At 43.8% G+C, this 16,254-nt stretch overlaps 1 protein-coding gene across 1 annotated transcript; it reads left to right on the top strand.

Annotated features, from left to right (window-relative positions):
* The first annotated feature begins 616 nt into the window (after positions 1 to 616).
* F2RL1 (F2R like trypsin receptor 1) lies at positions 617 to 11,804 on the top strand. The gene is made up of 2 exons (XM_012738353.3): positions 617 to 884; positions 9,469 to 11,804. The coding sequence occupies exons 1-2, from the start codon at positions 803 to 805 to the stop codon at positions 10,578 to 10,580; spliced, it is 1,194 nt and encodes a 397-aa protein (XP_012593807.2). The 5' UTR covers positions 617 to 802; the 3' UTR covers positions 10,581 to 11,804.
* The last annotated feature ends 4,450 nt before the right edge of the window (positions 11,805 to 16,254 follow it).

Consider the following 16,254-nt stretch of genomic DNA (forward strand, 5'->3'; position numbering starts at 1 on the left):
CAAGATAGTGCTCCTAAAGCGTTGACACCTGGCAGTTAAAGTCGCCGTTCCGTTTATTCTCTCCTGCTCCCCCTCCCAGAAGAGGAATAGAAGAAGGTGAAGAGGTTTGTTCAAGGTCACCGCTGGTTAACAACGGAGCAGGAACCTAATCCTAGACCCTAACCCTTCTGCTCCGCACCGCTTTCGTTGGTGTCTGCGGCTGTCCGCCCTGTCTCTGCGGATCCAAAGCTTATCCCGCGTCCCGCAGCGTCCACTACCCCGGGAAGACCTCCCCGTATCCATTGCCAGCGATAACTGCAGCGAGCTCGGATCCTGGCTCTTTGACAGTCAGGAAAGGCGAGGGAGATTGCGGGCGCTAGCTCTCCAGGAGTCATGGAAGGTTAAAGGTAGTTCTAGGCACAGCGCAGACTGGGATTCCTGCCGTTCGCATTCCAATGTGGCCACCTCACCCACCCAGCCCCGCCCGCGGGCGGCTCCGCGCGCGGCCCGGGGACCTAGGCCTAGGTCCCGGGAGCAGGGGGCGGCTAGGCTCGCGGCCAGGTGGCCGGGCGGGGCCGGGCGCCGAGCACGCGGAGGGGCGGGGCCCGGCCGCGCGCTCCGGGCCCGGGGCGGGGCCTCCCGCAGGTGCACCCGGCGACTCCGGTTTCCCTGAACCTTATCCGGCCCTGGGGAGGCGCGCGCGGAGGCTCGCGTCAGGGGCAGGCGAGAGGCTGGCTTTCTCTCGGTGCGGCGGGTGGAGTTCTGAGTTTCGAGTCCGTGGCGGCGGGTTCCCCGCCCGCCCGGCGTCGGGGCTGCGGGCAGGATGCGAGGCCTGAGCGCGGCGTGGCTGCTGGCGGGTGCCATCCTGCTGGCGGCCTCTGCCTCCTGCAACCGCACCATCCCAGGTGAGAAACTTGGCCACGGAGGGCTCGCACGGCTGAGGAGCTGGGGTCCCGGGCGCGCGGGGCAGGTGTGCGAAGGGTATTCTGCTGCGGGCACCACCGCCACCGCCCCTCATCCCTCCACCCCCCTTGCTGGCTTTGATGGGGGCTCTCTGAACCAAGGGGGCAGCCTGGTAGGACATCCAGGAGCAGCTGAAGTCGGCAGAGCCCGGCAGGAGGCCGAGAGGCCCCCAAAGACCCCTTTTACCGGAGAGGTTCTCGCGCTAGCCACCTCCACCCCCAGCGGGGTTCGGGGAAGTGGGGTGAAGGAAGCAGTAGCTGGTGTCTAACGGGTACCCAGAGGACTGGGTCGCCTCCCCCGGGCTGGTGTCTTTGTAAACACTAAGTCATTAGGAGCTTTTCGCACACCCTGGCGACTTCCTCCTGCAGGTCCTGTGGGGCCCTTGGAATTAGTGAGTAGACGGCGCAGGGCAAGGTGGCGTGGGTGGCAACTCGTGGCCCAGGAACCTCGCTTTTTGCGCTCCCCTACAACCACTGGAGCCCTTTCTTTGGGTTCTGCCCACAGCGTTCAAGAGCTACCCGGGGCCTGCAGCTCCTGGCACCCGGGGTGCATGGCCGGGGTATGAAAGTCAGGGTGGGGGCCTGCAGGGTTCTGGTGGTAACGGGAGCTCAGCCTCGAGTTTGGGGCCACTTGGCTGTCACGTGGATTCACGGGTGGAACTTTTTGGACCCTGCTTTGGTATTTGACCAGGTGAGCTTCCGGCGCTGTGACGGGCGGCCACCCAGGTTTGCAGGCCAGAAACTGCCAGCCCTGGGAACAGCGTGTGAGCTGTCCCGGGCGGCGCTCGGTGCCAGGTTGTGCCCGGCCGCCGCCTTCCGCGGGTGTGCTGCTCCGCGAGTGCTCCAGTCGTCCTGCCAGGGCGCGTTCTCCGGGGCTGAGCAGGCCTGTGCGCGTGGCGGGGGTTTGGCCTTCCATCGCGACTGTGGTGCTGAGACCGGCTGTTTGGGGCAGCCTCGGTGGTATTAAAAGGGAAGTTTTAATTTCCCTGTGAAATTTGCAGACCTGCTGTAAAAGGCAGTTTCTGACTTTTATCTTCCTCATCATCAAGACGAAGTAAAAGAACAAAGCACAGTGAATTGGAATTAGATTGAAAAATGTAGTCCTTTTACCTCTGGAACTACAGAAAAAGGGTGTTACGGTGTAAGCTTAAACAGCGGCTCAGCTGATATACGTTTTATTCATCAGTATCAGAATAAAGGCATTTTTTTTCTGGGAAGTATTGAAAAATGTAATTAACACTTCTCCATTTGCCTGTGTCTTTTAAAATTTGAAATTTAAAATTCAGGAGCAAAAAGGTTGATGGGTGGAAACTTTTTTTAAAAAATGTGTGGGTGTAGATGATTCAACGCTTTTATGATTCAGACAGTTCCTATAGGAGGCATACCTGATTATTTTGGCTTGTTCTGATTTACAAAGTGAGGGGCTGGGGTCGGGGAGGTCCCTGAAGTATAAGGTGAACTTGACTTAACAATAAAGAAAAATCAGGTTACTTATTAACCAGAAGCTATTTAATATTGCACCTTGTTCCTGACCCCAGCCCCATACGTTTATTCCTTTGCAGAGTAACTCTTTTAAAGGGTTAGTTGAGTAACATCAACACTTTAGGACCTTTCCTCCCAACTCGAAACTAAATTGATTTTAATAAACTCTGACTCGGGGTGGGGGAACCAGGGCAATATACCTAACCTAAACATTTGTACCCCCATAATATGCTGCAATTAAAAAAAAAAGCAAAAAATAAAAAAGAAAGACAGAAAGTGAGCATCAGCAAAGCCTTTCTGTCCCTCAAGGCAGGTCTTTGCTCATCCCCTTTCAGTTTAGCTTGGTCCCCTGTGCTCCTCACTTTGCTACTGGGCAGATACTGCCTTTGACTTTCTTCCCAAACCAAAGGACTGCCTCAGAGGAAGAAACTCAGCCTAGAATACAGCCGCCTTGTGTTACCAGTGGGAGACACTGAATTGGGGAGGGAGCAAGGAAAGAAAAACACTCCCTCAGGCCCCTGGCCCCCTTTCTTTCCTCTCACAATAGTAACTGATAATTATTTGCATAATATGTTTAATCTGTGCCCCCACTGTATCATAAACTCCTGGAGGCCAGGGACCCTACCATCATCTCCATGGCAACGTCTAGCATGGTGTCATCGCCTAAAGGACCTCAGTAAATAGTGAATGAAGAATGAATGAGGAGACTCGCTAGAGTGACCTGGCTGATTGAAGGCAGTGTGGCATTTAAGCCTGCTTATAATTAGTTTTTTAATTATAGAAGTAATATGAGATCACTATAGAGGAAAAATGGGCCAAAAAAAAGAGGAAAATTTTAATTAAATCACTCCAAACTTTAATACCTAAAACAATCATTGCTAACATTTTGGTTTATATACTTTCCTATACTTTCATACATCCATGCATAAAATATGTATTCACAAATACAGAAAATTATACTATATCACATAAGTTTATATATTTTATATGTTAAAATACTATATTATACAAGCTGATCAGTAACATGTCAATACATATAAAACATTTTTAATGACTCTAAAACAGGAGGATATATCGTAATTTTTAAATTAATCTTTTGTTGATAGACATATGGTATTTCCAATGTTTTGTAATATGTCAGAACACTGTAATGAACTAGAAGCTGGGAGTTTAAATTTGTGTTTGGTCCCTTTGCTTGCCTGTAGTTACTAATTAACCTTGATGGGTGATGTTTTAGTGAAGCCTGTATCTTGACTTTTTTATGGTTTTGTTAGTTGGGCAAGTATTGAGGAAAACAGTTCATCGTGAAAGAACTCTTGTGAAAATGTACTAAAAGTGTACCCAGGGAGGAGGAGCTGGCAATAGAAACCTTGTCTTTTTCAGCCTGTGCTCCCAAAGGTTGGGAACAAAAGAATATTTGGGGTGAAGGGAGTCATAGAGAAGAGAGGGCGAGAGGAAGAGAGTTAACACAAATAAAGTACTTGCTGTATACATAGTTTGATGGGGAGGGTGGGCCACAGGAAGAGAATCCTTAAAAGAACAAGTAGTGCTTTTTAAAGTAAAAGTTTTAAGTTCATTTTTTCTCTAAATTGCACAAATCAGAAGGGTCTAAAAAAAAGTGAAAATTTCCCATTCTCTCTGCTCTCCACTCTCAACTAGACTTTTCTATGCACAAATAATTTATTTTATAGTAATAGAAGAATCATACTGTGTATGCTGTGTTATTTATTTATTTACCTAATCTAGTCATGGTCAGTGTATAGAAATCTGTCCATACTTTTACAGGGGGTCTATTACTCATTGCACAAATTTCATGGGTAATTGAATTAGTTCCCTTTCTGATAGATATTGAGGTTGACATTTTTTGTTTTACCGTGATAAACAATGTTCCAGTAAATATTCTTGTACATAAAGCTGTTTTGTGCACTTTAATTAGTCTGTGCAGGACAAATTCCTAGAAGTAAATTGCTATGTCATAGGGCCAAGTACATTTTAAATTTTGATACATTTTGCCAAATTACACTCCAAAGAGATTGTACCCATTTATACGTCTTTGGGCTAAAAAAAAATCCAAATAATATAGAGGGGTGTAAAGAGAAAAGCTCTCCTTTCCCCAGCCATTCTACTCTGCAGAGATAGCCACTTTTATAGTTTGTTGAGTATGGACTTCAGATTTTGCAAATAAATGTATGTTATAAATTTATCATACAAATGGGAGCATATTGTTCTGCCAGTGTCTGTTTTCAATTGACAGTATATTGTGGCTGTCTTTTCCATTTCCGTGTTTATTGAATAGTGTAATGTCTACTTTTAGTGCTGGGAACTGTGCTGGGGGTGTGGTAAGTTAGTACTAGGGAGAGGATATACGTTACCTATTTCCGGCTTGTCTGTCACTGTGGCAGGGGGTGCTGCCTTGAGCATCGGTGGGTGCATGGTTTTGCATACTTGGACAGGAATTGTTGATTACAGCCCTAAAAATGGGGATGCTCTTATAGCCAGGTATGTTATATATTTTTAAACTTCATATGTGCATTTAGTCTTTCCACAATGCTGTGAAATAGATTTCACCTGGTGTACAGTTGAGGAGCTGGGATAGCACCAGTTCTTCAGGGAATGTCTGTGAGTTTTGGTGAGTGGTATCAGACACTACACAGGGTCCGAGCTTATGCCCTAGGCTGAAAGGGCTTCAGGGACCTTCAAGCAGTGTCTTGATATTTTACACCTGCGTTTAAAATACAGCTAATGTGAACAGTGTTTTTGATTGAGAGCATTCAAGGTTTTATGTTGGAATATTATAAGAAAAAAAATTCTTCCTTTTTAAAAAATATTTCTTATACCTAACCCAAAGCCACGTTTCCTTTGTTATATTGACTTTCCTTGCTCCTTTTTTCTCTTTATTTTAGCATTCTTATTTAAAATATATTTTTGAGCTCTCTTGACATGAACCTTCCTGACTTGCTATATGCTTGTTTTTATGGAAAAATCTTAACCATATAGAAGTAGATTATTATAGTGAATCCCATGGACCTACCACTCAACTTCAATAATTATTAACTCTTGGCTAATCTTTTTTCTTCTATACTCCAACCCATCTCCCGCCCCTCTTCCATGTCTTATTTTTTTAATAGCTGTATTAAGATTTCCATAACATACAATTCACTACTTAAAGTATACAATTCAGTGGCTTTTAGTGTATTCTTAGAATTGTACAACCATCACTACTATCAATTTTAGGACATTTTCATTACCTCAAAAGAAACACCTTAGCTGTCATCCACCCATCTTCCCATCTCAGCCCTTGTTGAATACTAATCTACTTTCTGTTTATAGATTTCCCTATTCTAGATATTTAATACAAATGGAATCATACAATATGTGGTCCTCTGTGACTGGCTCCTTTCATTTAGCATATGTTCATCCATGTCATGGCATGTAGCAATACTTCATTTTTTATTGCATAATGTTCCATTGTATACATATACCACATTTTCTGTATCCATCTGTTGATGGGTATTTGGATTGTTAATACTTTTTGACTATTATGAATAATGCTGCTGTGAACATTTGTGTAAAAGTTTTTGTGTGGACACCTGTACACCTAGCAGTAGAGTTACTGGGTCATGTGGCAACTTTCTTTAAGCATTCGAGGAATTTCCAGATAATTTTCCACAGTGACTGCACCATTTTATATTCCCATCAGCAATGTCTGAAGGTTCCAATCCTTGTGATTTCGAAATAAATCCCAGATATAATTTCACCCTAAAATATTTTAGAATGTATTCATAAAAGATGAGGGATTTCTTTTTCAAACATAACCATAGTACCATTGTAGTATCTTCTAACAATAATTTCTTTTTCTTTCTTTTTCTTTTTAAGGCTAGTCAATGGGAGTGGAGAAGGAATAAAGAAATCTGTAACTAGTTGTGATCGATTAGTTATAAACACCACCACACTCAGACCAGCTAATAATCTTTTTTGTTTTTGTTTTTGAGACAGAGTCTTGCTCTGTCACTCTGGGTGGAGTGCAGTGGCATCATCATAACTCACTGTGACCTCAAAATCCTGGGCTCAAGTGATCCTCTTGGCTTAGCCTCCCTAGTAGCTGGGACTATAGGCGTGCCATGACACCCAGCTAATTTTTCTATTTTTTTTGCTCAGGCTGGTCTCAAACTCCTGAGCTCAACAATCCTCCTGCCTTGGCCTCCCAGAGTGCTAGGATTACAGGTGTGAGCCACTGTGCCCAGCCTTATAACTTCTTAATATAATCAAATATTCAAGGCCAGATGAGATGACTCACGCCTGTAGTCCCAGCTACTCAGGAGGCTAAGATAGGAGGATTGCTTGAGCCTAGGAGTTTGAGGTTGTTATGAGCTATAATCACTCTATTATACTCTAGTGTGAGCAACAGAGTAAGACTCTGTCTCTTAAAAAAAACCAAAAAACTCCCAAATATTCAGTGTTCAAATTTATAATTGTCTCATAAATGTTATATATATTTTTCAGAGACAGGGTCTCATCCTGTTACCCAGGCTAGAGTGCAGTGGCACCATCATAGCTCACTGCAACCTCAAACTCCTGGGCTCAAACGATCCTCCCACCTCAGCCTCCAGAGTAGCTAGGACGACAGGCACATGCCACCATGCCCAGCTAATTTGAAATATTTTGTAGAAACAGGGTCTGGCTACTTTGCCCAGGCTGGTCTTGAACTCCTATACTCAAGCGATCCTCCCACCTCAGCCTCCCAATGTGCTGGTGTTACAAGCATGAGCCACCATTCCCAGTGTCATAAATATTATTTGATGGTTTGTTTGAAACAGGATCCAAATAAGGTATATACATCATATGACTTATATGTCTTTTAAATCTTTTAATCTATAAATTCTACCACTTATTTTTTGCCTTGTAATTTACATTTTGAAGAAACTAGGTCCCTTTATCCCGTAGCAATTCCCACAGCCTGCATTTTGCTGACTACATTCTTGTGTTAACACTCAGGGGCTTGATTAGTGTTACAGACTGAATGTTTGTGTCCCCCACATTCATCCGTTGGACCCTAGTCCCTGCTGAGATGGTAGTAGCAGGTGGAGGCCCGTGGGAGGTAATTAGTCAGGATGGCTCTGTCTTAATCTCAGGATTAGGGCCTCCATAAGAAAAGACCTGAGAACTAACAGCGCTTTCTTAGCCACGTGAGGATACAACACGAAATTGATAGTCTCAACGTAAAGAGAGCCCCCACCAGAACCCAGCCATGTTGGCACCCTAGTCTCAGACTTCTAGTCTCTAGAACCGTGAGAAATAAATTTCTGTCGTTACACTACCCAGTCTGTGGTACTTTATCAAAGCAGTGCGAACAGACTGAGGCAGGAAGATTCAGGTTCTTTTTCTGGCAAGGATACTTCACAGGTGCGTCTTCCCTGAGGCGGCACAGGAAGTATGCTTATCTCTTTTTGTGATGTCAGTAGCTATGGATAATCAATGCCTGGAGTTTCCTCCCTCTATGGAGCAAGTTATATAACTGGTTTTTTTTTTGTTTGTTTGTTTTTGGTACAGAGGAAAAAATGGGTTTTCCTTGTGATAATGCATTTATTGACCTGTTCCTTGGCATTACTCCAATCTCTTCCTCTAGTCTCATACCACTTTCTCCTGTGTCTTGTCTTCTGTCTCTCTCAAGTTTCTTTCTGCTTCTTTAAAAATATATTTTTTTCATTGGAATTAGAGCCCACCTACATAATCTAGGATGGTCTTCTCATCTTAAGATCGTTTGCAATTATACTTGCAAAGACCCTTTTGCTAAATAAGATAATATTCACAGATTCCGGGGGTTAGGACACGGATATCTTTTTGGGGCTACCTCTCAACCCGTTACATGAAGTTAAAGGCAAAGTATGGATCTCTACATCCTCCGACACTCCACCAGGCAAGCCTCTGTTAGGCCTAAAATAGGGAAGCCTTGAAATGCGAATGATCCTGCTCAATAGTGCAAAGCTACGAGAGGAAAAACGAAATGATGACCGGGCATAAAAATTGTTAGATAAACTCATGAGTAGGTTTAATGTCCTCTCTGCTGTCCTACAGTTCGAGTTGTTTGGTTAAGGCCTGCTGTTTCTCAGAATTAAAGCAAAATGATTCAATGCCCTCAAGTTGTTCCTCACTGTCTCCTGCAGGTCCCTGGACATTTGGTTGGGGCGGGGTGTAGGGTGGACATGCCATTCATTTGTTTGTGGTTTGTAAAGTTCAATTCATAACATGGGAGTGGGGTAGTAAGGTAGCCTGCTGTGTTAAGTGCTTGAACGTTAGAACACAAATCTGTCATCAGCACACCCTCCTGTCCAGCGGCCGTGAGGCCAGAAGGCTCACCTGCCAGCCGCTCCCGTGGAAGGTCTGCAGGGAGCTAGCACAGACTCGGGGAATCCCTGCCCATTGTTGAAGCCATCCTTGTGGGTGGAAAGGGGATGCCCCTTGCGGTCCTGGGAATCTCCCTAGACCAAGCTCTGGGATAGGGTGTGACTAATAGGCCGGGCTGGATCCTGGCTCGGGGCCAGAGTGGGATAGACAACTATGAAGTGAGAACTTACAAAGCTGATGGCAGGGTAGGGCTTGCTGTTTCACACACTTGAGAATTTGGAAAGGAATCATTAGACAATCCTAAACCGGGTTTTACTAACTGGCCCATCCAAGGACTGATGATGGACAGTATGATAAGAACAGCTGGGAACTAACGAATGTGGACAGTTAGTGAAAGCCAGTTGAAATGCTGTTGGTCTTTTTGAGATTCCTAGAACTCCATGTTCCACATGCACCCTACAGCTCTCCAATAAAAAAAGTACTTGTTGTAAGGAAAAAAACACACAAAAATAAACAAAACCAGACAATAGAAATCCCAATAATCTCATCACTCAAAGAAAGCCCCTGTAAGCATTTTGTATAATATAATCCTCCCGTAGTATAGTTTCATCTTCATCTAAAGTACTTTCATTTGAACCAACTAGCATTACTGCCGAAATGTTTATTACAGTAATGACTGTTGTCTGCCTGTCTTGTACAGGAGCCAAAAGACCCGCGGGAGGAAGAAGTCTCATTGGGAAGATTGACAGCCCACCTCACGTCACTGTAAAAGGAGTTACAGTGAAACCAGGCTTCTCCGTGGATGAGTTTTCCGCGTCCGTCCTCACTGGAAAACTGACTACCGTCTTTCTTCCGATTGTCTACACAATTGTATTTGTGATTGGTTTGCCAAGTAATGGCTTGGCCCTGTGGGTCTTTCTTTTCCGAAGCAAGAAGAAGCACCCGGCTGTGATTTACATGGCCAACCTGGCCTTGGCCGACCTCCTGTCTGTCATCTGGTTCCCCTTGAAGATTGCCTATCACATACACGGCAACAACTGGGTGTACGGGGAAGCGCTTTGCAAGGTGCTCATCGGCTTTTTCTACGGCAACATGTACTGTTCCATTCTCTTCATGACCTGCCTCAGTGTGCAGAGGTACTGGGTCATCGTGAACCCCATGGCGCACCCCAAGAAGAAGGCAAACATTGCCGTTGGTGTCTCCCTGGGGATATGGCTGCTGATTCTGCTGGTCACCGTCCCCCTGTATGTTGTGAAGCAGACCATCTTCATTCCGGCTCTTAACATCACCACCTGTCACGATGTTCTGCCCGAGGACGTGTTGGTGGGGGACATGTTCAGCTACTTCCTCTCTCTGGCCATTGGAGTCTTCCTGTTCCCAGCCTTCCTCACGGCCTCTGCCTATGTGCTGATGATCAGGGTGCTGCGGTCCTCGGCCATGGACGAAAACTCAGAGAGGAAGAGGAAGAGAGCCATCAAGCTCGTCATCACCGTCCTGGCCATGTACCTGATCTGCTTCACGCCTAGTAACCTTCTGCTCGTGGTGCATTACTTCCTGATTAAAAGCCAAGGCCAGAGCCACGTCTACGCCCTGTACATCGTGGCCCTCTGCCTCTCCACCCTCAACAGCTGCATCGACCCCTTTGTCTATTACTTTGTTTCACAAGATTTCAGGGACCACGCAAAGAACGCTCTCCTTTGTCGGAGCGTCCGGACCGTAAAGCAGATGCAAGTATCCCTCTCCTCAAAGAAATTCTCCAGGAAATCTAGCTCTTACTCTTCAAGTTCGACCAGCGTTAAAACCTCCTACTGAGTTTTCCAGGTCCTCACACGGAAGTTATACAGTAGGATGCGGACCTGCTTCATCTTATGGGGACGTGTCTGTTATTGCCTAACCAAGTGGGTCTCATCACGTACCGTGCATATGTGATGTCTCAGGATTGCTAGAAGCTTCCCTGTTTGCATGGTAAAAGTCCCCCCAAATTAACACAGATGTCAGTTGCAGAATTCCGCTGCTCAGATGCTCCGAGAAACTGAGCTAACAGAAGCAGACTTTTCAGCAGGGGGGAAAAAGACAGAAACCCAGTGACTTGCAAAAACTAGGCCTGGTGTAAAGACTAAGTTCTTAGCTAACACCGTATTTCTTTTACATCTGGGGTCAATCATAGCCTTGTTAGGGCTTGAGGGCCCTTGGAGGTGATCGATCAGTCCAATTGATTGACTTGACAAACAAGGAAACTAAACAGGTAATACAAGTTGCCCAGAGTCAGGTTTCTGAGCAACAGCAGTGAGTTTGGATTGGACAGTAGGATACGAATGTTCAGTGAGTGGGGTTTTTGGACTACTTCATCAAAATCACTGTGGCGCTTGTTTAAAATGCAGATTCCTTAGATTCAGTGATGAAAGCTCAGGCTCTGGGAACAGGGCCCAGGAGTCTGCATGTTATAAGCCCGTGTGATGTTTAGGCACCAAAGGTTTGAGAACCACTGGTCTGAGTGCTGTTTCTGCTTGACAAGGGGCCATGATAATTTTTGGAAAAAAAAAAAAAGCAAACAAATATTTTGTGTTTCTTACATTTAGCTTATAATGAAATCTGTTTATGGACTTATCAGGACTTTTCATTACTAATCCTTTGAGCTTTTGTGTGTCTTATTACTTCAAGAAAAGTACAATGAGGTTTTTAAACATGTAAATACAAATTTTGTATAGCTTTTTACTGACTTCAGTGGAATTTTTATGTAGTCTGAATAATGGATTGTTTTGTAACTGAGAATAGCTTTTACCACTGAGTATTTTTAAAAATTGCTGGATTATTTATTGTCAGTTTTGTTCACTCGTTAGCAAACATGAAATTGTAAAGCCATCACAGGGTTTGGCCCACATCTCTTTGGAAAGCACTAAAGTAAATGGATGTGTAACATAGTTAAGAGGTTCTTGACTCCAAACTGACTTCATACAACTGTTGTATTTGTGACTTTTAAAAATAATTATTTTATTATATGATTGATTTATAAACAACACGATTTTTTTTACAGCTTATTTCTGAGTTGTGTGTTTGTTTGGGAGGGAATGAGAGAAAGGGACCAAGAGTGTCTTTCTTCTGAGCAGAAATGATCGATGCTTGCGCCATGCTCTGTGATAGCTGTTTTTCATTTAACAATGTGTTTTAGAATTCTTTCCACACCTGTGTCTACAGATTGACCATTTTTTTAAAGGACACAGACTATTTAATATTTTGGATATGTTGCAATGTCTTTAGTTATTTCCCTACCAATGGCTCCTTAAGTTGACACCACCCCACCCTTTTGGTCATTAAAACAGTGCTGCACTGAATAGCTGTATATAGACATCTTTGGGAGTATTTTTGTAAGGATAAGTTCCTGGAAGTAGAATGGCCAGGTCCAAAGTTAGATGTCCATATTAAATTTTGATAACTCTTGCCAAATCGCCTTCAGTAAGGTATACTTCAACCAAAATAGTATGTGTGTACCTGTCGCCTCAAATGCTCATCCACACTCCATGCCACTGATCTTTTGAAATGTTGCCAATCTAATTGGGCAAAAAAATCTCACTGTTGCTTTAATTTGTGTTGAAGCAGCAGCACAGACTCGTGGCTGAGAGTGCAGGTCCTGAGCCAGGCTGAATTCTGACTCCATCGCTTCTTACCTTAGGGAAGTTTCTGTTGCCTTAGGGAAGGGACATCTCAGGGACATCTCTCTGATAGAATGAAGATAATAGTATCTTCCTCATGAAGTCATATACAGATAAAATGTTTGGTGCATTTAATGTGTTCATAAGTATTACGTAGCATCATTACTGTTAGTCCCTGACTGCTGGCGAGAACTCTGTGCTCTGCCCCCTTTCACTTCAGGGCCACTTGGCTTGCTTTCCTGCTCTGCTTTCAGTCTCATAGCAGGCCTGCAAGGTTGTCCTTATTTTACAGGGAAGAAACCTACAGATGGTGGACACAGGATAAAAGGGCAAAAGGAGCAGCAACGAATGACTCACAGTGGCCCTGCATGCTGTCTATGGGCTGAGTCAGTGGAGAAAATTTTTTTTGTACTTGCCATTTCCATATTAGTCATTTTTATAATATATACTGGTGGTAAAAAAAAAAAAAAAAGAAAAAAAAGCAATCAAAACTGGCCACAGTGACACGCACCTGTAGTCTCAGCTACTCAGGAGGCTGAGGCAGGAGGATCAGTTGAGCCCAGGAGTTTGAGGTTACAGTCAGGTATGATTGCGCCACTGCACTCCAGCCTGGGTGGGTGACAGAGAAAGACCCTGTCCTCCCCACTCCCCCCCCCCAAAAAAACCTCAACAAAAACATATAAAGAATTTTCTTCTTTGTTACCCCTGCCAAGATTCATCTCCCAGACAAAACTAATTTTTATAATAACTTGTTCATAGAAAGTATATGTATACTATACTCTTAAAATGAATATGTATGTATATCTACATATATATATGCATATATGTTTTTTAACTTCTAAATCAGATATAGATCATCATTTTTTTTAACTCATTCATTCACTGCTTCTCATTATTTTTAATGACCAGGTAGTATTCCATGAATGGATGGCCCAAAATTTAATCCAATTAATCTATTAAAGAATAGAATTAGTAGATAATATATGGTAAAGTAAAGGTACTTTTTTTGGGTTCATTTTCACCAAACCTTTGAATCTATATGAAAAAGTATAAAAGGAATGATTAGAGAAATAGAATCATAAGAATGTTTGCTAAAGCAAAAGCTTCCCAAATCATCATGTTTCTTTTGCCTTTGAAAAGTGACTTAGAAAACCCCCAGTCTAACTAACTTAGGCCCTTAATAGGAGGTCTGAGGAACTCCATCCCAGCAGAGAAGTACCTTGGATGTGATCGTCTTTGCTCTTGTGTTACATGTCCTGTTGCTTAATTTTTCTAAACTGATTCCTAAAATACCTGAAAATTTAAATATTTTGCAGTCCTCTGGTTCATTTACTGAAAGAGGGCCCTGGTAATTTTCAAGTGAGTACAGTTTTGCTGCCCTGCTGTTTAGGACAGAAGGCTGAACTGACTTTATTGAAGTTGTCTACTGGTTTTTCTTGTGTGTCACTACAGTTGTTTGCAGCAGTAGTTTCAAACTTATAATTTCCTGCTTATCAAGATTTCATAAACCCTGGGGCCATAATCTCATCAGTATGCATAGTTTAGGGATTACAACTTTGTTCCTGAAACTTTAACCCTTTGTAGGCCCCTGAGAGGGCTAGAATATATTGCACAATCACAAGTAATCACTGCTGTCCTCTGGGTCTCCATCAGAATTATGGGTTTTTGCTTTGGTGTTTGGATCTTCTCAAAGAGAAGTTTTTGATTCCATACCAGTCAAAAGCATGTGTCCATTACTCCCCTGATCCCCAGTTCTGAAGAGAAAAACAAACCCTCAGTGATAGGGATTAAGCCCTTATGATTTATTTAAGCCTTAGAACTTCACTGAAACGGTTGTTCTGTTTCCATGTAAATAATCAGAGTCACCCAGACCACTCCTTGGAAATGCCTGTATTGAGGGAAAGTATAAAGAATTCTGTGGTTTGGGTGTGAGCTGCTCTTGCCTCTACAAGTTGGTAAATCTATGGAATATCCCCCAGCCTCTGTTTTCATTGGTGAGAAATTCGACCAGCGTCATGGGCTACCTCCTCCCGCGGAAACCACAGCGCGAGCCTGTGGGCTCCACCAGGAACTAGAGGTCAGCACCGGGCAGCAGCGCTGGTGGGTCATTTGTTCATCCCCAGACATGTACTGCAATGTTATTTCATTATTAAAGTCAAATAATTAAATCAGGATTGCTACCTTAGCAGCGGTCTAGTTTCAGGGTTGATATTCTCAGCGAAATACAACAATATTTAAAACAAACAAAACAACAACAAAAAAAACCCCCAAACCCAACTGTTTAGTATTTAGGCTACTCAAAAGCCTTTATAGCATGGCCTGTCCCACAGCTTGGTCTTGAGGCTGGCATAAAGGCAAGGAAAACACAAAGGACAAGAAGGCTTAGGAAAGGTTACTATTGTTGCTTACCCCTCTGATCATGGCTTTGCTTACGGTCTTTTATAAAATAACTTTTCAAAAATTATAAGTAATAAGTGTTCTTGTTAAAAAATAAGAGTATAAGTATATAGTGAAAAAAGAACACATACCCTCCCTACCCACCCACATCAGAACCCAATTATACTCTCTTTGTATATGTTCTTTGAGATATTTTCTGTGCATGTGTAAGTATGTCTAAACACTTTTTTTTGTTTTCCTTTTTTTTTTTTTTTTTGAGACAGAGTCTTGCTGAGTCTCCTGGGGCTAGAGTACAGTGGCCTCGTCATAGCTCACAGCAACCTCAAATTCCTGGGCTCAGTGATCCTCCTGCCTCAGCCCTTGGAGGTAGCTGGGACTACAGGCGCACACCACTATGCCTGGCTAATTTTTTCTATTTTTAGTACAGATGGGTCTCACTCTTGTTCAAGCTGGTCTGGAACTCCTGAGCTCAAGTGATCCTCCCGCCTCGGCCTCCCAGAGTGCTAGGATTACAGGCCTGAGCCAGCCCACCCGGCCACTTTTAAAAAGTAAACCGGGAGTTATACTATGCATTAAATTTACACATAACTTCCTTCACAATTCAGTGGCTTAAAACAACAATAAATATTTACTAACTGGCACGGTCCCTGCGGGCTCTGAATTCAGGGGTGCAGCGGGACGGCTGTGGTTTGGGGCTCAGGAGCTGGCAGTCAGGACACTGGCTGGACCTGTGTTTGCTGAAGACTTGGCTGGGGCTGGGGCTCACTCACAGGCTGGCGGGTTGGTGCCGGCTGTTGGCAGCACACCTCAGCTCCTCTCCGTGCGGGCCTCTCCACAGGGCTGCTGGAGCGACCTCATAACACAGAGGTCGGCTTCCCCCAAGATGAGTGATCCAAGAGAATGAGGGGGAGCTGCAATGCCATGCATAACCTAGCCTCAGAAGTCACACACCGTCACTGTCAGAAGTCACACACCATCACCTCTACCCTCCTCTTGCTCACAGAGACTAGATCCAGTTCAATTTGGGAGAAGACTACATAGCAGCATAAATACCAGGAGGCGAGGATCACTAGGGACCATATAGAAGGCTGGTTACCACACTGTTTATGAACACATCTTGGATATTATTATCATCTTAGCATTTATAGGTTGACCTCATTATTTTAAATGTCTATATCCATTGTATGCACATACCGTAATTTATGGAATCCGGTCTATGCTCTACTTGTATTGCTATCCAAACAATATTTGAGTATATCTTTACATACTTGTTCATTCAGTATTCTTTCACCATGCTGTGCCAATGCATGTTCTAGGCAGTAAGGAATGTTGTGGAGAACAAACTAGAAAAGAACCCCATTCTTAGGGAGTTTACTTTCTGATTGGGGAAAGAATGAAAGCAAACAAAAAATACCCCATCGTAGTAAAGGCTAAGGGTA

Source organism: Microcebus murinus, chromosome 11, assembly GCF_040939455.1.
Source record: "Microcebus murinus isolate Inina chromosome 11, M.murinus_Inina_mat1.0, whole genome shotgun sequence".
In the NCBI taxonomy this organism is placed as follows: domain Eukaryota; kingdom Metazoa; phylum Chordata; class Mammalia; order Primates; family Cheirogaleidae; genus Microcebus; species Microcebus murinus.